The sequence below is a fragment of the Aythya marila genome (assembly GCF_965140915.1).
Source record: "Aythya marila genome assembly, chromosome: 11".
NCBI classification, from domain to species: Eukaryota; Metazoa; Chordata; class Aves; order Anseriformes; family Anatidae; genus Aythya; species Aythya marila.
Window position 1 is genome coordinate 11,026,524 of NC_139052.1, and position 25,601 is coordinate 11,052,124.

At 49.2% G+C, this 25,601-nt stretch overlaps 1 protein-coding gene across 4 annotated transcripts in view; it reads right to left on the reverse strand.

The window, feature by feature from the left end:
* Positions 1-6,387: 6,387 nt before the first annotated feature.
* LOC309882027 (mucosa-associated lymphoid tissue lymphoma translocation protein 1-like) overlaps positions 6,388-25,601 on the reverse strand; it is a 28,026-nt gene continuing 8,812 nt past the window's right edge. For all 4 annotated transcript variants that reach the window (XM_082768651.1, XM_082768649.1, XM_082768650.1 and 1 more), the window contains 7 exons: positions 21,531-21,708; positions 17,892-17,966; positions 17,173-17,300; positions 16,770-16,901; positions 16,502-16,653; positions 10,218-10,343; positions 6,388-8,688 (listed from right to left, as the gene is read on the reverse strand). In XM_082768651.1, coding sequence (XP_082624777.1) covers positions 8,359-8,688; positions 10,218-10,343; positions 16,502-16,653; positions 16,770-16,901; positions 17,173-17,300; positions 17,892-17,966; positions 21,531-21,708 — 1,121 coding nt within the window. In that variant the 3' untranslated portion in view covers positions 6,388-8,358. The remainder of the gene's footprint in view (positions 8,689-10,217; positions 10,344-16,501; positions 16,654-16,769; positions 16,902-17,172; positions 17,301-17,891; positions 17,967-21,530; positions 21,709-25,601) is intronic.

A 25,601-nucleotide genomic window follows, 5' to 3' on the forward strand; every position in this document is an offset into this window, starting at 1 on the left:
TGGGTATCATCACAAGCCCATCTGCCACTGACTACCATGAAAGACCCAGAGCAACATGAAGTTTTAGGTGGTACAGGCAGGGAATGGTGTACTTGCATTGGCCACATACCCATTTTTATCTTCACTTCGTCTCTTCCAGGAGAACATATGAAGGCAGGAGACCACAGCCAAGCGTAACTTTGAAGCAATTTTTCTAGATTCCAGGACCCAGGGTGGAAGGCCACTCTGAGGCCAAAAAGCCTTTGAGCCTCCTGCTCAAAGAGAGGCTGCTGACAGAGTGACAGCCTCTTGCTCAGAGCCTGATGCCTATGAGGTTTGTGACCCCATCCCTCACGGCAGTGCCTGCCTACACGAATACATTCATCGTCCCACACAGAGGCAGGGCTGGGGGGGTTCTCCAGTGAGAAGAGATTATTTCCTGACATTTCTGGTGTTGGAAATTGTCGTAGAATTGTAGAATGTCCTGAGTTGGAAGGGACCCAGAAGGGTCATTGAGTCCAACCCCTGGCTTCGCACAGGACCACCCAAATTCCTATAGTCTGTCAGTATACTGCTGCTCTCTGGAAAGCAACATGGCTATCAGGCCATCAGAAGCCCTCCCTATGTCACAGGGGTGCTTTTGGGATGCAAGGGAGTGACTTGGTAAAAATCAATGGCCTGGGCTGAAAAGCAAAAACAACAACAAAAAAAAGAGGAGAATATGCATCTAGAAGCACTCTCCCAGAGAACAGAGGGAAGGGCACTCCACAGTTACTTCTGCAGCTGTCTCTGGCTCATGAGCTACACTTCTTACTCAGCCTGTCGCTTCTGCATGCTGTGGTGAAGGCCCGTCTAGACTGGAGGTCGCACACAGGGACCGTGCCGCGCTACTTGCTCATCGCAAGAGCTGCGTGCGCTCATGCGTGCATCCTAGCACAGGCTCACAGACAGAAGCCTCCAAGAAAGCAAGCCAGAAGACGGAGCCCCAGGCTGCACGTGCGGACACCGGTGCGCAGACGTACCGCAGCAGCACATCGGAGCCATGGGTGCGAGCTCCTGGATGCTCATAATGAAAAATGCAGAAGGGCAGGTAACCGAGGGCATCCGGGCATGCACATCAGATCCTTGCCAGACGCCCAGGGGTCTCTGCTCTGCCAGCTCTCCTCTAGATCTCCAATGTGACAGTGCAGATATGTTTATCTTCTCCATGGTGTTCCCCCCCAAACTCAGCCCTAGGACTCTGCAAGTGAGCACCTGAGAAGATGCATAGGCCCTATACCTGGAGATAAAAGCAGTCATTGAAAAGGCACAAAGGGCATTGTGACTGTTTTGCCATGTCTCCAGTCTTGAGAGGAGGCTGAAATAACCTTTATATAATCCCATTAGCATTTCCAGTGAAAACAACAGCATTTGAGGAGGGAGAACAATGTATTTTCTTATCATCCAGAAAGGCCAAAGGTATTTATCTGATTTAATATTTTATAATTGATATTAAGCAACACAGAAGGATCCGACAGGCAGGCTGGAGATGGCTGCAGCCCTGCAGTGACATGGCAGAAACTGCCCTCTACTTTTCCAGTAATGTATTGCCCAGGTCGGGGCACAACAGCCCTCCTCTACAGACCCCACAGAAAAAAAAAAAAAAAAAAAAAGGATTTCCCTCAAGCCCATTTGTGGCAAGGACCCAGATTCAGAGGCAGGCTCCTCCAAGCTCATACTGTCACCACGTAGCATTGTGCCAGCGTCACATCTCTGCATGAGGCAGTGCTCCAGCTGCTGGAATCCCAGGGGAAGAGAAATGCTTGGCCTGCCTGTGATCTGCCCTTCCCCTGGTCAGGTGTGGTCTGACAACCCTGGCCAAACTGCTGCGGAAGGGTGAGACAAAATAGAAAGCTGTGGAGAAGATGTGCTGCAGATTGGGGAGGATGAGAAAAGAGGCAGGGCACAGAGGTGGGGGGGCTCAGAAATAGGTGGTGATGCCCAGCAGGAACCAAGGCACACACCTGAACATCCAGCAACACTCTCCACAGTGATGGCTTTGCCTCCAAAGGTAGCAGCAGGTCAGGACCAGCACCGCTTCTCCAGGCCCACCAACTGCTCCATCAACTGCGTGACCTTCAAGCAGAGGCATTACAGTGGGTGCAAGTCGGCCCCACTGATGCACGAGATCGGCGGCCACACAACACTTGGGTAAGTACCTCATATCTTTCATCTCCAGTAGGGAATGGAAATTAGGTTATTCTTTGCTGAAACATTCTGGAAAATCATAGCTGAAATCTCTCACTTGCCTCTTCCATCTGTTTATTTTTACCACTTAATAACACGTCTGTCTCGTCAACTATTTCTGACACCATGGCAAGAAAATCAAACTTGGTGAAGACAGCTTTATCAAAGAGACATTAGCTCATCGTTACTGCGTGACACCGCGTCAGTGCTTCTCGCATATATGAAGTCTGGTCTGTAATTTCAAAGAGAGTCTTCCATCTCTTTGAGGAGGTGATATGACCAATACATTTGAAATTGTTGATTACTATGCAAAAGGTTATCCAAACTGTGAAGATAAGAAGCAACTTCAAGCATTTCAAGGAGTCTCATTTGTTCAGTGATATGCTTTTCTCTTCACTGCCACATGATGTCATGGACCCAATTTCAAGCGATTAGTAACAATGGCAAAGCAGTCACTGAAATAATCTTTGATAGAGGAGAGACCTCTGTGACCATGTGAGGAGGCTGTGCTATCAATAATTTTATCACCATTGATGAAGTCTTCGTCTGCAGGCTTTACCATGCCACCAAACCTGCCCCTGCCTTTGCTTTCCAAAGAGGCATCACAGCACTCTGCAGAAGGATAGCTTGCCTGAATGCAGATCAGCCCTTTAAATTTGAGCAGTCCTGGGTTTATTGCCTTCATGGTGGATGACTTCACTCACCCTTTTTACTTAAAACCATCCTCCTGGCTTCATTACTGAACAATCTGCTTCTTGAGGAAGCCTGGAATGACTGAATCTGAACCATCTCACATTTCCAAATGAGCTGTTTCACCACCTTTCCCTTGTCTTCTAGACCTGATCTATTTTTATTTATTTTTATTTTAATTTCAAAACGAAGTTTCAGAACTAGTTGAGCTGAACCCATGTCCTTGTTTGCCTTCTGGACAGGCAGTAGGGATATTTCACAGTCTTGCATCTCCCAGCCTGCCTGTTGTTCAGAGACACCCAGAACACGTATATTCTATTGGACATATGATCTGGTAGGAGAATCACAGAAGCGTTGGTTGGAAGGGACCTCGTCCAACCTCCTGCTCAAAGTAGGATGATTGCCAGTGTTAGGAGAGGAGAACACAGCCGTGGGTGTCAGCATGTGCAAGGCATGATGGATAAAGGCCATCTGGGACATGCTGCCTTTGAGAGTACCACCCGAATTCAGTGATTCAAGAGCTCCCCGCTAGTCCTGAGTCTGCTGTCTTTGATTACCATCTTGTGCACGGTCCTGCTGTGCCTTAAGAAGTCGACTGCCACTGCCTCATATTTCAGAAGTGAGCCTCGGCTCACAACCTACAACGGTGCTCTAGAAATAGAGAAGTTCCTCTATGGGACCAACTCAAGTCATTATCTTATTCAAGGCATGTTCACAGACGTGGTCAGTGGATCCCAGGCTCTCTCCTGTGCAGTTTTGATGAGTCCAGTAGGAAACAGCTCTTACCCAGAGCAAACGGGGATGAATCCAGGTGGGATTAGCAGCCGGTGAGGGGCTGTTCTAACCCAGAAACAGCCCACATTCTGCCCCAACTCCATGCTGCTTCTTGGATACGTGTCATTAATGCCCCGGTGGCATGGCTTGCTGATGTCTCAGCTACCCAAATGTGCCAGGAAGATCTGTTTGGCATGGGGACACGCTCCATAGAGCTGCTGATATGGAAGGCCCAAAGCTACCGGGCATGATATGTTCATCTGGATGAAGAGAGCTGGTGACCAGATGCAGCTCTTTCAGAGGCAGCTCCCATTGCCAACACATAGCAGCAGCAGCTCGCACCACCAGACGGGAATAGCTGGTGTCCTTGCCTGTCCCGAGACACGAACCCACTGCTTCTGCTCTCTTCTCATCCCTAACTTGGGAGTTTACAGGCATGATCAGCTCTTCAGGTGGAGAGAGAGCTGCCTTACACTTATCTCTCTGGCTGAGTCTGGAGAGTGGCTGATCTGGGACAAATCTACCCTTTCGTTGATCCATTCACAAAAAAAAAGCCAGCTGAGACCAAACCCTGAAGAATCTGCTGCCTATGGAAGCACGCCAGGTTCGAGTATATATGCCAGCCCACACAAAACACAATTCTCAGCTGCGTGCTGGGCCAGTGATTTTCCAGCAACTAAATAAAACAGACAAAATGGCATTTCCCTGCTTTTTACTGCCTTGTTTTCTCACTCTGTTTGGGTGCATCTGCCTTGTTTTGTCAGGAACTGCCAAACATCAGCAGAAAAAAACCTGAGAACTGATCCCAGACAAACCATGTAGCACAGGACGAGCACATCAGGCTGTTGACCAAGGTGCTTCCCTTCAACACATTTGCATGAACAGAGGAAAAAAAAAAGTGAAAATTAATCCCCAAATTACTGAACATTTAGATGATGCTATTTTCACGAGTTTAATGACTGTTTAAAGCTTCAGTTCGCTTGTTAAAGAAAGCATAGCAGACTTTGGCAAAGGGAAGGCAGCTTTATTACCTACTAAAATGCTTCAAAATGCTATGCTCAAGTTGTTGTTCGTAGCCCCTGGGCACAGACTGGCCCAGAAACAGCTGCAGGCAGAGGGTGGTGGCCACAGTTATATGGAGGCATGGAAGCAGAGAAGGAATGTAACTGGAGCTGCTTTGGGGTCCCACCTTGCCTGTAGCTGTGCAGCTAATGAAGGAGTCCAGCCTTCAGTGGGTCTCATAGTCCTTCTTGGAGAAACAGACCAAGTAATGGGGTGGTTTTCTCAGTAAAGGTAGCGTGAATTAGACAGGTGAGCCCACCCGTACTGCTCAGCTATAGGATCTGCCCAAGCTTTGACCCCCGTAAAGAAATGCAGTGGGATAGCATCACATTTCCAGGTCTCTAAGCTTGGAGCAATCACCAGCTACTTCAGGAAATGTACGAACAGGCATGGAAATCTACTCAGAATTGGTGGGGATGGAGAGATAACCTGAAATGACACAGAAAGATGGGTGGGATACGTGCTGCCAGGTGAGAAACAGATGCAGTAGGAGGAATGGCCACAGGCTGCAGGGTCAGTGCTGGGCCAGGATCAGGATAAGCAGAGGACAACCGTGACGGAACCACAGATTGAAGGGAAGACTTACTGGCATTAAACATTTATCCCACCACAGCATTTCATGTGTACGGTAGGGTACAGTACGGTAGGAATATAGAAACAGCTTCACCTTTTCCTACAATGAATCCAGGCCCACATGGGAGTGACCATCAGGCTGGCTGGGGATGACCCTGACCTCTGGGTGAAGGAGGTGCAGGACCCCCTCGAGGGTGAATGCAGAGTGCTGGCAAGACTGGAGAACAGGAGAGTTGCTGAGGGAGACAAGTCCCCGTCCTACAGTTGGCACCAGGACAGGAGGCCTGCTAAGCCTGGCCCTGCCACCTGCGGGCCACCCTTTACAAAGGAGGGGGATAACTCACGATGAATGCTGACATGATTTTATCTCTACATTTCATCTGACATTATTTCACAGAATCACAGAATCACAGAATTTTCTAGGTTGGAAGAGACCTCAAGGTCATCGAGTCCAACCTCCAACCTAATGCTAACAGCCCTCCACTAAACCATATCCCTAAGCTCTACATCTAAACGTCTTTTGAAGACTTCCAGGGATGGTGACTCCACCACTTCCCTGGGCAGCCTGTTCCAATGCCTCACAACCCTTTCAGTGAAGAAGTTCTTCCTAACATCTAACCTAAAACTCCCCTGGCTCAACTTAAGCCCATTCCCCCTCGTCCTGTCACCAGGCATGTGGGAGAACAGACCAACCCCCACCTCGCTACAGCCTCCCTTGAGGTACCTATAGAGAGCGATAAGGTCGCCCCTGAGCCTCCTCTTCTCCAGGCTGAACAAGCCCAGCTCCCTCAGCTGCTCCTCATAGGACTTGTTCTCCAGGCCCCTCACCAGCTTCGTCGCCCTTCTCTGCACCCGCTCAAAGGGTCCATTAGGTAGGATTTCATCCTACCTAATGACATTTGATCCACTTGCTAAATCCACACTTCAGTATACTGTTACCTAAAGGAAGCAGTCCTCATGCATAAAATGCTAGAAGACACAGTTCAAAGCATAAAAAGCATTAGGGCAATATTAAATCACACGTCACACCCTGGCACTTAGAGGGAAAAACAAAGACCATTAACTTAGAGCCGCACGGAACTATGCATTCAAAAACACCAAGTGTTTTATTTAGAAAAAATAAACAGCCTTGCTTTGAATGAGATTAACATTCACATGAGACGACATCTGCCGTAATTACACGAGCCAGAGACACACTTTGCCCCACCGGTATAGAAGGGTGTGTATAATCCCTCCTTTTGAGTACTGTACTCCTCCTAAATGGCTCCACAGCAATTCCCACTGACCCATCTTAAATTTCTGCTGGTGGTGATTTAATCTTTGGTTCTCCCCTCAATTAGTTTATTATTTTCTGGTTTAGTTTCTCTATCAGCCCATCTTATTTAAACTTCATCCTGTAATTTATTTTTTTTTGGAGCTTTACATTTTTTTCCTAGTAGGCTTTCTAGACTTCAGCCAGATGGGGCCTCTCTTCTTTCCCTTGGCTCTACTCACTGTGAGGAGAATAAAAGCCTCCTCTGTTCTCTTTGGACAGGCTTCCAGCATTTGTAGGATGGTTTATCTGGAAGAAGCATTTCATATTTTTCCATGCTGCAATAGGCAGTCCCCACTGTACACTGATATGCTGTTATCTTCACTGCTGAAGAAGAACCAAAACTCAGAAAATGTTCTCCCCAGTCCTCTTTTAGAACAAGACAGTGGAGAGAGCTCGGGCACTCTCCCCATCCCACCCCACCATCCTTGACTTCTCAAGAAGTCTTTGAGCTCCAAATTCCTCCTGCCATAGGATCACAATTGCCAGAAGGGTTGTCTGGAGCTCTCTGGTAGAGCTCCATGCTCCAAGCAAGGCCAACTTCCATCAGTTCACCAGCACCTTCTCCAGTCTGGAGTGGACCGTCTCCAGGGATGGAGATCCCACACCTCAACAGGGTCACTGGCCTCCGTGTGCTATTTGATTGTCCTCCCAGGACAATCCTTATTAAAGAAAAATTAGAGAAGCAGGCAGGGAGGAGACTGCAACCATACAAGCTGTGCCTCCTCACCTGTGTTCCTCCCTGGACAGCTGGTTCTCCAGAGAAAGTAGTGCTTCAGGCTGCCCACAGTGCATGCACACTGAGACAGGCACTTACAAAAGAAAACAAAACCTACCAAACAACAACATCAAAAAACAGTCGCAGTAATAACTATTTTTGAGGTTCTTCCTCCTCCATCCTGTTTTTTTCCATCTCCCACATGTAGAGCCTCTGCATCTGAGAGGAACTCAGGACCATGCAGAATCTAACACCCTTTTATGCCCCAATGTAACATGCTACAAGGGGCATGCAGAAATTTACCTGCCCAGGGGCTACTACTGACGGAAAACCAGCCTTCACTGTAAACATGCACCCGACAGGACGTCTGAGCCTCCTTTTCCTAGCAAGCACTTTTCTTGCCTCGAGTATAAATACATTCTGTAGAAATATATAAACACATAATTTAAAACCTGCTTGGACACAAGCAGGATTTGGAAGGAAGGAAACCCCCAGTGCAACCCCAGGGGAAAGCTTACACATTCACACAGTTTTGTCTGGGTCCCTTGGTCATTCCTTGTGTCCTTTGCACAAGCAGTAACAGCAGCTGTGGCCTTTGAGATGGTGCCTCTGCTGTAGCACAGGACTGTAGTGTTTGTGGGCTTCTCAACACAATTAATGCTGCAACGCTCGCTTTCAGGCACTTGCTTCACAAACTCCGATTCGCAGAAAACATCATCCCGTGCCCTTGACTGTGAGCACTGTTGGGTTCTGTCTGGAGATGTTATGGCTTGTCGGGTGGCTGGGTCCTCCGCCAGACGTGACAGCGACTCCTTGGCCTACAGCCTCATGTGGGACAGGGGTCGTTTCCAGCAGGCTTCAGGACCAGATGGGAGAAGCCTTTCCAAAAAAGCAGCCTTGGCCTCATTTGGACAGGGCGATCGCTGCGGCTGGGAAGCAGATAAATTCTGCCGTCTTTAGCACTTGAATAACTGCTGCCTCTACAAGGCAGCCACCCCTCAGCTGAGCACACCAGCCTGCAGGGTCAAGGATTTGTTCCTGCCCGGGGGCCAGCCCGCAGCAATGCTGAGCAGAGCTCGCTCAGGCTGCTCTCATCATTCTCCTCTGGCTCACTGCTGGAGTTGGAGGGGTTGCTGCTGGGCAAGCTGTGGCCAGCGCCTGTCCTCAAGGATGCCTGCTGCCCTTTCGGGTCCGCCCAGGCCGGAGTGTTTTGGTACTTTGGCTGGGCATAGTTCCTCTGGCTGAAAAACTGCCCCAGCAGAGATTTTGGGAGGATTTTCTGAAGGCTTTCACAAGTCCTTTTCTTTGTGCTCAGCTGGGTGTAATGCAAATCCAACTGTAGGACCACATCCACCTAGAAGGGGAGAGCAAAAGACACGAGGTGATTCGGAGACTAAGACTTGAAGCACAGCTTTTTTGCTCAGTCAAAAATCCTGACGGACTCTGCTGGCTGTTCTGCAGGCTCACAGCCCCATGCTGTGGTGTGCTGGAGCAATGCTGCTGCCACAGAAGATGAGCTGCTGTGTACGCTTGTGGCATTCGAGGGCCTGAGCCATGGTTTCTGGATTTCAGGACCTCTCCTGAGATCATGCCACCTCACTTAAGACCTTATCAGTGCAGGAGAGCATCACCCCAGGGCGCTGGTGCAGGGGAGTTGGAGGGGACAGGGACTGTGCCCAGGCAAACTGCACCCACACAAGGAAGGCCATGACATCTGTCCTGGTCATGACGTCTGTCCTAGCCACAGTACAGCACTGCACACACAGAGGGAGGCGTGCAAGGGCAGGCATATGAATCACTTATATAAAACTCACATCACAGAGTAAAAAATGAGAGTTTAAAACAGCAATGCTCTGCAGGGATCCATTTGCAGTCTAGTACTACTTTAGATCTCTATAAAATATGGTGAAAAAAAAAATCAGAAAATAGCAGATTCATGGCAGCCAAATCCCTGAACGTGAAACTCTAGCATGGGGCTGTGCCTGAGATGCCTGGCTGTACAAAGCAGGGAAATGTATCATGCAGCAAGGAGATTTTCCCTGTGTGCCTGGCAGGCAACACAGGGTCCAGCTCTCTTGTCTGCATTTAACAGCTTGGGAAGGGTTCAAGAAAAGAGCTCCAGGAACAATCAAGGGCTGAAAGAGCTGCCATATGCCGAGGCACGTACTGTTCTCAGCAAATGGAGCTCACTGTAGGCAGATCCACACAGCAGCTCGGGAGCAACGTTCAGGGTGAGCCTGCATGGAGCAGAGCAGATAAGCACCTGGCAAGATCCACTGGCTGGGTGATAGAGGGAGAAAAAAAATAAGGGAGAAAGCAGGTGCATGCTGCTATTTGCAAAGAGAGAATCTGTTGGAAGAGACAAGGCAGGCAACTAGCAATTCTGCCTTCTCATGGTCTTTAAATAGTTTGAGAGTCTTTTGAAGTGTGCCAGAGGCAGAGTTTGGCCCAGGTTTGGTAGTATCACTCTGACAGCAGGGGATGAACTCTCCTGCTGCTCGAGTTCCTGGCCAGCCTATGTGCCCATCTCTCAGGCAAGCACAATGCTTAGTGAGATATCCTTCACCCAAAACATTTGGGCTAATCCTGACCTCTGCGAGGTTGCTACAGGCAAGGAACAGCCTCTCTGGCCAGACAGCACAGAAGGACAGGATAAGCCAAGAGAAAGAAGTCAGCTTTTGTGCCCTGGAGACCAACAAGCTCCTCTAACATCAATATGGGCACTACACTGCAACACAGGAGGGTCTGAGCCCAGATGCTGGCCACTTTCTGCATGGAGCAGAGAGATGCATGGTCAGAGGGGCACAGCCAGTGGGGATGGGGAGTACCAGTTGTGTGAGGGAGCAAGGGAACAACAGAGATTTGCACATGGCAGCCCTCTACCTGAATTTTCTGTAGTCCACAGAGCTGGAAGATGCAGTCCTGCTCCTCCTGCTTGCACACAGATGCCAGCAGAGATTCCACTTGATCCGGGCGGCTCTCCTCCAGGTTGGCCACATCATCCACCTCCTGGGTCAGAAAGACAAAGGAAATGTAAGGAAATTTCAGTGTCAGCTTAGGCCTGGAGGAACAACTGCCCATCAAACATGATGCTTCTCTACATGGCAGGGACCAGGGCTGGCCTGTGCCCTTGCCACGGGCTAGGGGCAATGCTGCGTACCCTAAGGGAAGTAGTACAGAGTGCAAACAGAAGAAATACAGAGATTTTACACACACGCCTTGTGGGAAAACCTAGCCAAACATCCCCTGAGGGCAGCAACAGGAAATCTGTGGTGTAATGGGATCTCCAGCAGTATAGATAGCAGCAACAGCCCATATCACAGCCACCTGTAGTGTAAGGGGTGTGTCGAGGAGGGAGGAAGGAGTTTTCTGAAGGCAGAGCTGGAGGAAGCTCTGAGCTGTGCTGGGTGCTGAGCTAGCTCCTGCCATCTACAGAACTGTCAATTCTTCCCTAATTACTCAAACTTTTTCCAGAACAGCTCCCTCTCTATGAGATCCTATTCAGTAACCATCGTCTCTTGGAGCCTCCCCTTTTGGCCTGCAAAAGGCCAAAGCAATTTGTTTCTGGCCAGAATACCGGGGGTGGAAGCTAAAATGTTGGATCCCAAATGCTGGCTGGGATCTACAGGCATCACAGTCACTTTTGCCTGCAATGTTGGCAGAACAGGAGTAAACAGCCCATCATCTGTCTGTTGCTGATCCAGCAGGTCGACCAGAGGCAGGCTGAAGAAATAGCATTTATCTCAGGACAAAGCAAAGCCAAATCCCATCACTGCACTTGGCTACTCATTACTGGAAAGATAAACTGGAGGGTGTTTAGGAGAGATCAGGGCAGCAAATGGAGTTGCAGGAAGGGGGATGGCTGTGCCAACAAAGGGAGGACACAGCTCATAGGAGGATGGAACAGCTCTCTTGCTCAGGGAGCCTCCTCAAGGTTCCTTCAGCCGGAATGAACTGCATCTGAAACAGAAGACAGAGTGCAATGCAGAGCACCTTCTGCAGATGAACACTGCCCTCTCCTGCCCTCTCCTTCTTTGGCTCATCACATCAGGTATCTGCTTCGAGCTCCCTCAACTCAGCCACTGCTGTGCTGTGCTCAGCAGCTGGGTTAAGATAAACCTGGAGACCAAACAGAGGGACCAAGCGGAGCAGCCTGGAAGCCACCGATGCAGGGCTTCAGCAAGAGGACCACAAAAAGGAGCAGAGTGCTCCTACCGCACCCAGCCAGCTTCACCTCACCTGATGCTGCTGACATTGCACTGCGATGGAAGGACAGGGCAAGCATGCCTATGCTTTCAGTAGCATCTCTGGACTGTTACGAAGGTGCCAAAGTTATCTTTGAACCTTGCTGGACTTCCACAGACTTCCCCAGTGCATCCCCACATCCACAACCTCTGTCCACAAGTGCCTCCTCTGGGATCCATCAGCCTGTTGGAGCTGGGGTTGGGCCATGTTCCCTTCTTTCTCCTTGCATCCACAGATGTGCTGTGAATCAGATGACTTCGAAGTGCCTACTTTTGCAATTGCATTACCAGCCTTTGTGGTCACCATGAATCTTTGGCAATTAAGATCACAATTTGGTTCATGCCAGCGGGGCAGGGATGCTCAGATCTGTTCTAATGCACAAGACTCTTCTCCTGAACATCTATTGTCCTGCAACTTCAAGCCCCTTGTGGCTACGCTACCCTTTTTTTCAACCTAAGAAAAAAACAAATATTGCAGATGTGACTAGCAGGAATAAAAGACTCCAATGCAAGTTAAGACTTGGTGCATGAAAAGCCAAGCAGCACCAGGAATCTGGGATGGGGAGAACCACGCAGCCTCCCTGAACGGGACAAAGCCATTCCCTGGCATCGAACATCCAGATCAGATGTGCTGCTTCTCTCTGGCACAGACCATGAGAGCAAATGAACCCAAACAAGGACCCAGTGCTCCAGCCGCAGCAACACTGAGCGCCAGAGAGGGCTTCACACAAACCTGGGAGCTCTTGGCAGAGCTTTTGGCCCTGCTTTGGTTGCACCAATCATTGTGGACTGACCAGAGCAACTGAGTCATTTCCCATCCCGTGCTTATTCTCGTGCTTGCTTCTGCCTGTGCGCAGGACCTTGCACCTGCCAAGTAACAGCCTTGCTGTCAGATTGCACCTCCAGCTTATCCAAATCTTTCTAAAACCCAACCCTGTTTTTTCAGCACACTGCAGTGCTCCCCATGTTACGGGATCTGCACATTAAATAAGCTCATGCTGTGGCACATCACTGATGTCATTAATGAAAACTGAAAGTAAAGCCGCAGCCCTGGTTTTCCAGAAGAAACATATTCAATCACCCTGAGAGTAGAAAAGTTTTCTGTGAAGTTTAAATGGAGCCTCCCATGCTTCAGCTTGTGCCCAGTGCCCCTGCTCCTGGCACTGGCACTGCTGACAAGCGCCTGGCTCCAGCCTCTCTGCAGCCTCCCCATGGGTGGTTATGGACATTGGTGAGCTCCCCCTGAGAAGTCCCCACTTCTCCAGGCTGAGCACTCCCGGCTCTCTCAGCCTCTCCTCACAGCAGAGATGTTCCAGGCCCTTAAGCTTCCCCGTGTCCTTCCTTGGCCCCCCAGAAGTACGCCTGTCTTCTGGTGAGGAGCCCAGCACCAGACCCAGCACTCCTGGCGTGGCCTCCCCAGTGCTGAGCAGAGGGGCAGGATCCCCTCCCTCCTCCTGCTGGCTGCTGCTCACCTTGGATCCCCAGGGCCTTCTCCTGCCAGGCTGCTTCCCAGCTGGGTGTCCACAGCACGTCCCTGGGCTGGGCTCGTTCTCCCCAGGGGCAGAATTTTGCACTTCTTGGTGAACCTCATCAGGTTGCTGCCAGCCCACCTCTGCAGCCTGCCCAGGTTCCCCTGGATGGTGCATCAGCCACTTCTCCCCGTTTTGTGTCACCAGCAAACTTGCTGGCAATATACTCTGACCTGTCATCCAGATCGTTAATAAGATTTAACATCTAATAAGATCGTTAATAAGATTTAACAGGACTGGCACCAGTGCTGATCCCTGGGGTACACCACTAGTGACTGGCCTCCCATTTGAGTTCATACCACTGATCACAACCTCTTGAACCTGGCAATTGAGTTTGTTTTCCATCCACTTATCTAGTCTGTTATCTCATCAGCATTATCTCAGCATGTCTATGAGGAAGTTAGGTGAGAGACTGCTAAAAGCCTTTTGACAAAGGCTATCAGGTTATCAGGCATGGCTTCCCCTTGGTAGTCCACACTGTAGTCGACACTGGCTGATTCAAGTTGTACACCTTGTCCTTACTGTGTTCGGAAATGCCTTCCAGGATTATTTGCTCCATCACCTTCCCAGATCTTTACTCTTGCCCTTCTAAAAGACAGGAGGGACGCTGGCTTTCTTCCAAGCCTCAGGAACTTCCATTGACCACCATGAGCTGACAGTGGCCTCGCAGTGACATTTGCCAACTCCTTTAGCACTCATGGCATGGTTTATGTCCTAGTTTCTTTAAGTGCTCCATGATCTGATTCTCCTCCACCAGGGGAAAGTTCTCCTTGCCCCAGAGTTCCTCTCTGGTGTCTGGGAGTCCTGAAGGCCACTCTGAACAGTAAAGACTGAGGCAAAGAAGATACTGAGTACCTTGTCCTTTACCATGTCCTGTGTCACCAGGGTCTGTGACCCATTTAGCAGGAAGGCTGTATTTTACTTGCCTTCCTTTGCTGATGTAGAAGCCCTTCTTGTTGCCACCAGATTCAATTCCAGACAGCCTTTGGCTTTCCTAATACCATCTCTGAATCCATGTCTCTACAGTCCTCCTGTGCCATCTGCCCTTCCTTCTACCTCTCACATTCCTGCTTGTCATGTCTGAGCTCAGTTAGGAGCCCCTGGCACATCCATGCAGGCTTCCTGCAGCCTTTGCCTGCTCATTGGGATTCCTGAGCTTAGAGAAGGGAAAAAAAAAAAAAAAAACAAAACAAAAAAAAAAAAAAAAAAAAAAAAAACACCCCACCAGCTCTGCTGGACCTCTCATTTCTCCTGGACTGCGTCTCACTGAAGATACCTCTTGAGCCTGGTGACCTTCAAGACATTCATCTGGGCAAGGAGTGACCTAGTCTCAAGGGATCAATTAAAGCCTTGACATACGAGACTCAGAGCTTCTCTGCCGACAGCAACTTGTTATCCACAAGTACATGCACTCTGCTAAATTCCCAGCCTCTGTAGCCTCCTGCGCCAATGACTTCCACAATCTAATTACAATGCACACAGGCAAGTATTTCCTTCCATTAGTCTCCTTTATCATTTCTGGCTGGCTAGGAGTCAGGAAATGGAGAAAAGAATTTTCTGAATTAATATTTATATTCCATTTGTAATTACTGACAAATGTTTCCCCATGATGGAATGTACTATTTAATGAGGATGATGCCCTGGAATTGGCAAGGCCAGAGTTTTGGTGGGCCCAGAGATTCAGATACTCTAAATAATATGGGGAGAAGGTGAATGGGGAGACCATTAGGTCAAACAGCTCCAGATCAAGTGACTTGACTTGAAAATATGGAGCTTCAACACAAAAGTTTAAAAAAGTAGGTATTTAAACAGTACAGAGGAAAAAAAAAATTGAATGTCCTAGCTCTCAGCATTACTCATTTCCACCTATGTCCTAAAATAGCTTCTCTCTCTGAGGAAGATGCAAGACAAGGGACAGGAAAGAACACTACCACTGGACAATTAAAGAAAATGAAACAATGCTAGAAAAGCCCATCATAATTATCTCTGACAAGCCCTACATCAAGCCCAAGCTCTCTGCTGAAGTCACTTTGGTAGTCAGAATATGGCAAATGTTATAAAATCTGACATTTCCTCAGCCAAACCACCCCCTGGACTCATCTTCCAGGGCTTAAAACATACACCTCACATCATGCCTGTGTTTGCCTGCCTTCAGCCTCCAGCTCCCACATCTCAGCAGTGCGCTCAGACGGTCCTCTGGCTCCTCTCAGTGTCCCTGGCAAGCAAGGATGCAGCCAGAGTGCCCAAATCCCCAGAGGAGCCAGGTGTCCTCCTACACCCTGAATCTCTGGGTTGGTCCCCAGGGTGAGTGTGGGTGGCCTCAGGGTGGATGGTTGGCGTGCTCGATGAACTGCAAGGTGTGAGGATGTGCTGCCATGTCAGCAGACACCACTGGAGGTCAGTGTAGGCTAGCACCGCCATGGAGCAGACAGGGACAGGGATTTTACCACTCCAGCTTTCCTGGGTCCCCTTTTTGTCTCCCTGATCCCTCTTGCGCTAGTCTGGGATGCAGGAGCAAGCAGATGGGTCTCCTTTTTCCCACAAGCGCTGCTGTGGGATGGACACACGCACCCACACACAAAATTTTCAGGTGTGTTTTGGGAGTTCACATGGGGAAATGATGGTCTGGTTTTGTAAGGGGCAGGATCAGGCTCCAAACCTCCCACTGGACGCGCTGCTCCGCATCAGTGACCACAACGTACTTAGGGGCAGCATCCCTCCATGAGCAGCAAGGGCCAAAAGATCCACCACAGTCATGCTACACTTCAGCAAAGGGACTACAGAAAAATGAGGAAGATTGTTAGCAAAAAGGATCAGCAAGAGGATTAAATCCTTGGCAATAGCGTGCAGACCACTGGAAAAGACCACGCTGTGAGCATGGTCTGTTAGGAAAGGTGTGAGAAGGGGTATGAGGAAGCTGGTATAGATTAAACGGGAACAAGTCCATGAGAATATATCATTGCGTTGAGGTATTTTAGCACAGCGGGTTAAGACGGGATCATTCAGAAAGCCAGACCTGCTTCCAAATGCAGAAAACAGACAGGCTCTTCATCTCAATCAGATTAAATGCAATAATTTAATCAGGCAGGCCAGAAATCAGTCTGACGAGTAACTGGTTAAAGGCATTGAAACTGGCACTAAATCCTTTTCACAATGCATTAGGAGCAAGGCAGGCAGTCTGCCAACCACTGATGTGTGGAAGGAGCATTTAAAGAGCACAAAGCTCCTGCAGGGAGGCGGTGTCAGCAGTAACAGTGGCGGGGATCCTGTTTCAGATGGGTTCAGCCTTTTCCAGCCCTTGGGACTCCTTGGGCTCACCACAACCCTCCCTCCTCCTCCTGCCCCAGTGGGAATCAAGGGGAATGGGACCAGCATCTCCCCATTTGAGACTCACGGTGGGCTGGCGGAGCATGAGGTGGGCATCAGTGATGTGGGCCGGGGGGTCCTGCAGCTTGGCACAGACAGACATCACGTTGGAGAAAAGGTGTTGGAAGCGGAGCTCTGCCTGTGCCCCGCAGGGGAATGTCACTGTTTCTCTCGGTGGCTCTGCAAGGGGAAGCAGAGTGGGGTCAGCATGCAGTTCCTCCAGTGATCCCGCTGCAGAGAGGTGCCTCTGAGGGGCACAGCGACCCCCCTGCTCCCTCCACCCCTGCACAGCTCACCGTGGCCACATCCCCAGCGCTCCACGGCTGCTCCCAGGGGGCAGATGGGGTCTGTCAGGGAGCGGGCTTCCTTCAGAGTGTGTTTGATCTCCATCACCTGCTTCCCAGTGACCAAGGGATCCCGGCCGATGTCTGGAGGAGACAATTTAGAGGCACAAGGGTCACTCCAGGTTCCTTATTTGCCACCCTGCCTTTCAGACCCAACATTAGCATCCTGGTCCTGCTGCCAGCTCATTAAAACTTTCCACGGGGCATGGCACAAAACTTGATTTTGGGGGCAGGGGAAGTGTGGGTGTTTATCCTCACTGTCCCCCTTGCTGGGACTTGGCTTCTGCTGATCTCTCTTCTCATCCCTGCTGCTGAAATGAATGGTTTCTAACTCGGGTTAAAAGCACTTCTTTACCTTCTAACACATCCTCCAGCATGTGTGTAACCTTCTTCTCCTGCAAAATATGTTTCTTCAAATATTTCATGAAGATCCCAGAGCTGAACTCCCCATCCTGCAACTCATAGGCTTCCGCATCTTCACACCTGTAAGGGTAATGATTCATCTTTACCTTTCTGCAATGGGGAGGAATCAGGGTTTGTTGGCTGAGCCTGAGTTAGCTCCTCAAGCAATGCTGCCAAGTGCTTGATGTTAGCCCCAGAGAGGATGAGAAGGGAATGGGATGGGAAGAAGTGGTGAAAGGGGACAGGAGAAAAGAGCACAACTTCTTTTGTCAGCCTGGCTGGGTGACAGCAGCTGAGCAGCCCCTAAGGCTAGCACTGGAGCAGTAAGCAACGCTCATCTTCATCTCAGGAGGCTTCTGGTGACCTGCTCATGGCACACATGCCTTGGGAATCAGGCTCAGGTCTAGAAGGACAGATGACAGGAGCTGATGCCACCTTCACAAGTAACCTGTAACTGATAAACAGGCTACCACTAGCAATGGCAGGAGGAAGAGAAGAAGTGTTCAAACGGGAAATGCTAGAGATAGGATAAGAGCCAGAGAAAACATAAGAAAAGCAGTCTCAAGCCTCCAAAGCCCCCAGGCATGAAGGTACAAAAACAGCTGGGAAAGTGCCAGCTCCTGCCAGGATTTGGTCCTGTGTCACAGTGTGGGCACAGCAAAATACACTTACGTGGCGTAGCCATAAACGATATTGCCCCAGGGCTCCAGCGGCTGTACCTGGGAGAGGGCACACTCTAGGTTGTACCTGTAAGAGATGAAAGTACCAGTCAGTGCTGAGAGCAACAGTGTGTGCCTGGAGGGGACAGCCAGTGTGCTCCACAAAATCCACCTGCTGTGGATGACAATAATATTAACACCCATGTCAAATATACTCATGTTACTTGGGCAGCAACTGAAACTAAAGCTAGGAGTCCTAAGAACCCAAACCATGGGAAAATGAGCAGATAGGGTCACCTCTGAGCTATCTACACTCGTAACTGCTCTCTATCCTGCAAGTGAGCCTAGAGCTGTGGGTGCAACCATGCCTCCTCCCTTCTGAGGCTAGTTTTTTACAAATTCAAGCAGCAGCATGCTGCAGAGAATGTGTGGGTTGCAAGGGACTGCTGGCTATGAAGGACTTGGAGGTGTGCACCAAAGCACAGCTTGTGGCTATGGCTTGACTGCCTGTCTCAGGGTTCTGGGGTACTCCACAGCTCTTTTCCAGCCCCCACACATACCTTCTGCCCCAAGAAACCAAAGCGAATACATGGCCAGGTCTCACTGGGAGATGGGATCAGTACAGCTGGAAGCCCAGTATTGGTTCTGACACCAGGGTGAGCACAGGCCTGCTATTTTCAAAATGAGTTATATCTGAAGTGATAGTCCTGGTTTCCACCAAAATAGATGTCCTGGTAGCGCTCTTGGCAAGCCTTGCCTAGGAGCTTGCCCAAATCAAGACATATTGGAGAGCACAAGCACTGGTTGCTTCTGAGGTAGGAGGTCTACACCAGTGATTTGGAGCTGTTCCCAATCACACAGGGATAAAAGCCAGGCACAAAGATGGCATTATTTGGTGTTATTCAATTCCAGCATAGCTTGCTGGGGCTGAAGCTGGCATGCTAAAGAGAGCAGAAGGGATCGTTGTATTGCCAGCAGCCAGTGAGTTACCTACTGCTGGCGGCACAGCCTGTTGAAGATGTTCAATGGCAGTATTCATCTGGCTCGTATAAGTTTTCTAAAGATGATCAAAAGAGAAAATGTTGAAAAGGAGATACACTTCTAAATATGAACACTGAATGGAGAGATTTATCTGCCTCCCAGGTGCTCCTAAATGAATACAGAAATCTGGGATGCCGGGTCCAAGAAGAAATGAGACAGCACATCCCAAAATAAGCCTGTTGTCCACATGCTGGGAACATCCACCTGAGGCTGCACAGACAAAAGTTGATGCAAACCTTTTGTGATGGCATCAGCAGGCATCCACAGCTCCAGATGCAGCTGGTGCATGCAGCAGAAGTTCTGGCCATGGTTCCCTGCCCCATGAGAAGACAAAGTTTTTTTCCAGACCATGACTAAGCACAGGAAGATGTCTGACATCAGAGAAGGTGGCAGAGCTTCCTCCTGCCTCAGGCCCTATAGAGGCTCATTCACACAGCACTTCTCATACAACCCAGTTCTGATTTGCACCCCAGACAGAAGACAGTGTCCTCCTCCTGTCCTAAGCAACACACTCTAGAAACCTTCATAAATCAGGGAATTCCTGGAAGAGGCAATCGCATCCACCCTAAATGAACACATACATGTACTAGGTTACACACAGGCTCCTTGTTCCTGGTTCGTTCTGTGCTGAAGCTGAACATCTGCCACCACTTGGCAAAGGACCGTGTATTTCTCATCGCCTTGGCATTTCTGATGCCGACATATGGGGCGAAGAGATACTCCGCGTGAGATCCCTCTTAGCACACACACGGCTCCTCCTGCTTCACGGACAGCTGGGCAAGCCACCAAAAGACAACAGCTATCTGCAATTCACAACATCAGTTTAACCAAAAGGGTGTTGGGAAAGGGGGCCCTGGGAGCCCTGTTTTACTGAGTGCTGTAAACACATGCATCTATGAAATCCAGATGCTTTGCTGAGCTGAAGCAGTGACTTCTTAAGAAAAACAAGCTGGGCAGAGAGCTTCTGCCACAATTCCCTGTGAGCCCAGGGATAACACCTTCTGCACTAAGTGCTGCGCTTGCTGTGGGAAAGGGTAGAAAAGAAGTGTGAGATTGGGGGAGGAAGAGAGAAAAACAGCCACATCACCACGCCTAAACATCAGAGCAGATCTCACATCGCATCCTTTTCCCAAAGCACCGTACGAATTCACGAAGCACATAAACAGCCAGCGACACCAAGGACGGAGGTATCAGCCCTAAATCCGCTTCATGGGTTGTCGCTGTTTGTGTTAGAAACCCCAATGCAGCACTGCCTTGCTCTTTCCAGGTGGAGCATTTGACATTTGGGTGAGTTCCTGGCCTAACCTCCGCCCTCGGATTTGGCAGGAGCTGGGCTGATGATTCAGCAGTGCCCCTCAGCAAGGGCTCTCAGCAGCACAGGGCAGGGAATCAAGGTGCTGTGCTCCTGCCGTGTACTGGCAGAGGCAGTGAGACAGCAGGAGGAGAGGGATGCTTCGCCACAGGGCTTTTGGGGCATGTATCCAGGGACAGCAAGCTCTATCAGTGGTGGCAACTCAGAGCTGCAAAATGCAAGGTAAGTCCCAGTGCAACCAGCTTGCAAGCTATTCAAAGCAAGTGTTCCCAGCTCTGCAGCTAAAAGATGTCAAAGACCTAATGTCTTTCCAGGGGCTAGCAGTTCTTTTGGGACAGTGCTATCAAAATCTTTACTGTCTTTCCAATGCTCAGTGCAGGAACCACAGAAGGAAGAGGGAGAATTTTCTGCCTTTGACCTCCAGGTCCTTTCTGTCCTGTAAATCTACCTCAGGAGCCCCAAATAAATGAAACTATCACGGCTTCTACTGGCTAAGCCTAACTACCTCTGTTGGAAATGGGCAAGTAGTAACTTTCTGCAGCCCACAAGATGCATGATGGAGATGTGCAGGCCAAGGCAGGATGATAGGTTTTCTACACTGAGAAGAAAAAAGCTGATTCCTGACCTCAGCAGCAGCCTTGGTCCCACTTAACATGACGACTTCAGAAGCCTTTAAGGCCAGTAAAATCAAGTGGCATGGCTTAAAATACTTTTCACATTGTGTTGCCTCTTCTTACTGAGATCTTAACAAAAACACAGCCGAGAGAAAGAGATGAGCTAAATGGCCCCAGGCTGAGCATGCGGGGCAACTCAGTGAGATGACAGGGGGACACTGCTACAGCCTGCCTGGCCGGGTGGGTCAGTGCAGGTGGCTGAGACATAAAAGGCCAACCCGTACTATAGCTACGCTGAGTTTCAGCTATGACTTTATGCCAAAGTGCAGCCAGCCCTTTGCAGACTGCAGCTGACCTGCCTGAATAGCCTCTATTTGTCAGGCTTTGTCATTCCCCTTCTCTCCAGCACATCTCAGACAGGATCTGATGCTTACAAAACCGCATCTAGCACGTGACTGACTGTGCTTCCCGGGAGACCCTGCAAGACCTGACAGCCTTACTGATTTTATGACACAGACGGATAACCTTTCACAGAGCCCTCAGCAGTGCAACAGAGGACAAACATCTCACGTGGCTGTGCAGGAGCCCATTGCTGAAGGGCGGATGAGGCTGGCAGCTGTTTCCCCAAGCCCTCGAGATGCCACAATCTGCCTGCCCCACTGAGGAAGGGGGAAGAGCACCCTACCATTTCCTGCAGGTGTCCAGCAGGATGAGGTTCAGGGCCGTCTGCTGCTGCTGCATCTTCTGGAGGATCCTCTGCACGCTGATGCAGTTCTCAGGGGCATACGGTTGTGGAGCATCGATGGGGACCATGTAGTTCCTCCCCAGATGTTCGTAGCCATGCCCAGCATAGTAGAATATAGCTGGAAACAAGGAGAGGAGAGGATGAGTCACGGTGCAAACCTGTAGGCTTGTAACCAGCTTCCCATGGCCATCTTTCACCTCCCACGCTGAGGGATACTGGCATGGGACAGACTTACACCAGGAGCACTTACAGGCAGAGAACTTAAGCCATGTTGGCCTCACAGTTTCAGCTTTTTCCAAATCCATTCCCTTCAGCAGAGCTGACAGTAGCCCTAAGAAGCTCTCTTGTACTTGTGGTTTCCAGCAGTTCTTCAGGAGACACCAAAGTCGCTGGGTATACATTAGCTAAACTGTAACCATTTGTGCTACAACATCCAGGCTTGGATGCTAAAATGTAATTATTTGTGCTACAACACATTAACAACCTTTTAAGTAAGAAACACCACAGCTTCCTAGTTTTGGAGGAGAGACTATCAGCACCTTAGGTGATGGGAAACACTCCTCTGGTTTGAAAAGTCAGCCTGCATTTATACAACTATGAGCCAGTGGAAAATGAGATTTAGAAAGACAGAGAGATGAGTTCTCCAGATGTCCGGATCATGTAAACCATGGACTTCAACAATCTCAAGCCAGATACCAGCCCTGTAAGGTGGGAGAGGAGTCAGATGTCTCATCCAGACATCTGTGGGAAGTCCAACATCCAATGCGAATTTTGGTTTTGAGTTTTACTCTCGAGCATATGAAACATAACAATGGTTTCTGCCTTTACAAGAGAACATGGGAACATCCAGCTTGGAAAGCCAGCACTGAGGAAGGTGACACAGCCAAAGCTGGTGCTTCTCCAGCCCCTGCACACGTGCTGAGGGATGGGCTCTCCTTCTGCTCAGGGACCCCCAGCTGGGCTGTAGCTTCCCAAAAAGAAGCTGCGCAGTGGCTGTCTGCCCCTTCCCAGCACTGATAAAACTGCTTGTGGGATGCTGTCGAAAGACAGCTTGGGGAACTGAAATCTGCTAAAAATAGCTCCACGAGGTGACGCAAACAGTTGCACTACCGCAATTGAGGGACAGTGAAGAATGAGGTCAGAAATGGGAACAAGCAGCTAAGAGGCAAAAGTAAGAGAAATTCATAAGCCAGATTCACTGCCAAAGCCCACGCTTCATTAGGTAACCTTTCCTCTATTTCCCTTCCCCTCTTCCTGCCCCTGTAGTTTGCAGGAAATTCACTTTGATCTCTGATGCTGGAAGGGGTGCAATGAGTGGGGCAGGAGCTGAAGGACTGAAAGCATGATCTCATCGTATGGAGGCCTAAAGTCAGCAGGGGTTTCCATTCTCAGGGTACGATGGAAAGTTACTCAAATAGATGTTTTCACAGATGCCCACAAGGTTTGGGTTCCTCTTCTTATGGATTGCCAGCCTGAGACAGAGGGCTCTGACTTGCAGAAGTTTTAAACTTTCATAATTCACAAATCAAAGCCACAAAAGCCTGCTCCAAAAAAAGAGTATAAAATGGGAAGCATTCTGGAAAAATCAGATGCAGGCATTTCAGGCTTGGACTCTAAAGTAGTCAAGCACTTCTGGCTTTTGTCTGTCTGCCTCCATTTCTGCACATAAAATGGAGGTGATGACATCCTTTACCTGACAGTGTCACCAACGCTTGGAAAGACCTGAAATATTACAGAAAAGCCCACAAGAAATCATTAAATCATTAAATCCCCTAACTTTGGGGGTCCTGTTTTGCACCCTGAATACACTGTTGAATGCTCCCTGTGCTATATAAACCACAAAGACTTGAGTTCAAACAGAAAGACAGGTTCTTTACATCAGCTGAACAACTTTGCTGCAAATCTTTCTTAGACTTAATCTCTCTTCCTGAACAGGAACGTCAACATTTTGCCTAGAGGGGGAAAAGGTGTTGTTTTTGTTTTGCTGTTTTTTGTTTTTGTTTTCCCTGAGTTACATTTCAGTGCTCTTCCCACATCTTGTGAGTCAAAACTGCTGAACAGAGACAAGCTTCCGAGTACCAAATTAAAAAGGGGAAGCTTCAGGCACTGCTTATAATACAGGAAATGTCAGCATGATGCTTAATTAACGCATGACAGCTTATTCCTAGTATTTCGCTTGTAACTTTCTGCTCTTATTGCATTTCCGACATTATTTTTTTGACTCAGGACTTTTTAGGACGCTTGAAATAACCACTAGGGAGATTCCTTGTTTATCCGAGGACTATATAATTAGACTATTCAGGGGATGTCTGGGGCCTTCAAAATCACCATTTCTAAGAGGAGGTCTGGAGGAAAAGCAGCCAGATGAGCCACCACCTCCATGCAGTGAATTAGAGAAGCCTTTGAATCACCTCAAACATCCAGACATACGATACCTCTGTGCCTAACAATGAAGCCTGGTTTTGTTCTGGGATGGAGAAATCTCAGATGAGGCTCAATAACAAAAAAGCACAAAGTCCAGCACTCAGGCAGGTAACACCAGGCCGTGCTTTGTCCGGGGCTGAGCGCTGACTGACCAGCAACCCTGGAGATAAGGACCTGGGGTCACAGCAGACACCCTGATAATGATGAGCCAGCACCTGGGAACAGAGCTATGTTAGGAGACAGAGCACCAGCAGGGCAAGGGAAGTTCTCAGCACTCTCCTTGGCCCTAAGGAGACCCCACTTAGGTCCTGTGTCCAGTTTTAGGGACTTCAGTTCAAGAAGAAGGTGGAGAAGCTAGAAAAAGGGCAGTGGGAGCTACTGAGATGCTGGGGTCCAGGGCCTGGGAAGAAAGCAAGTAGAGATGGGGTGGGATGGTGATGTGGAGGTGAAGGGAGGGTCTAACAAGAGCCTGCAACTGCTGTAGGAGCAATTAAAGAGACAGCAAAGCCCAGCTCTCCTCATCAGCACAGGCCATATAAAACAGGGCAACCTCAGCTCCAGAGGGTCAGAAACAACTTCCCAGGAGGAGGTCTGCCCTGAAATGGGCAGGTGGAGAGGTGAGGTCTCCAAAAAAGAAAACACCCACAGGTGGAGGCACTGAGATGTCTCTGTGCAGGTGCACATCCAACACGCCCACATGGATGTACAGGATCGGTTCCCACGTGGGCACCCCTGGGATCTTAGAAGTTCTAACAGGCTACCTAGATTGTGACTGGAACTGCAGCCTCACCACCATCATCCACCATGTACGAGTTGCATGAAACCTGAATTTCTCAATCATTTCTAGGTGTTTATCCTGGAGCTAGTGCCTTGAAAGATGGCAGTTGTTGAAGGAGTTGTTGACTTCCTTGTAAATATGCATTAACAAGACAAGGTAATTTAAAGGATTTGTGCTTCACCTGTTTTTTTAATCTCATGCAAGAAAACAGATGAAAAACTACTGGCAGATGCATCACAGCAAGATGCAGCACTGTTCAGGTGGAGAAGCCCTGGGGCAATCAGCAGGCAGACTGACCCAACACCCCACCCTAAGCCTGGATGCCACCCATTTACTGCAAAAGTCTTCCACTCAAACAGTGCTGGGACCAGCCTGTGCCAAGGTTCACTGCCTCAGAATAATAGCAGACCACTCAGCTTAGAAAGCTGTAAAGAAAACTACTATTTGAAGCAGGCTATGCCTAGCAAACACTTGAGGATTATCAAGGTTCAGTAATTCAGCTGTTAATGCTTTCCTTGCCAGTGCACAAAATCAATTTTGCCAGGAAGGATCAATGGCCACAAATGCAGAAAAGCACTAGAAGTTTAAATAAGGCATGACAGCATGAAAGGTTCGCCATTTCCAAATCTTTTTCTTCTCCATTGCTTACGAAAACAGGGGAATTGCCATGGAAAATAATGCCGTTTGGTCCTCGCTTGCTACAGATACCAGGTAGGAATGGCAGTGCCTTACGCAGACATGGAAAAAGCACAGCACCTCCCCAGGGAGGACACTAGCCCAGGAGAGGCAAAGCCTGAGGTGCAAGGGGA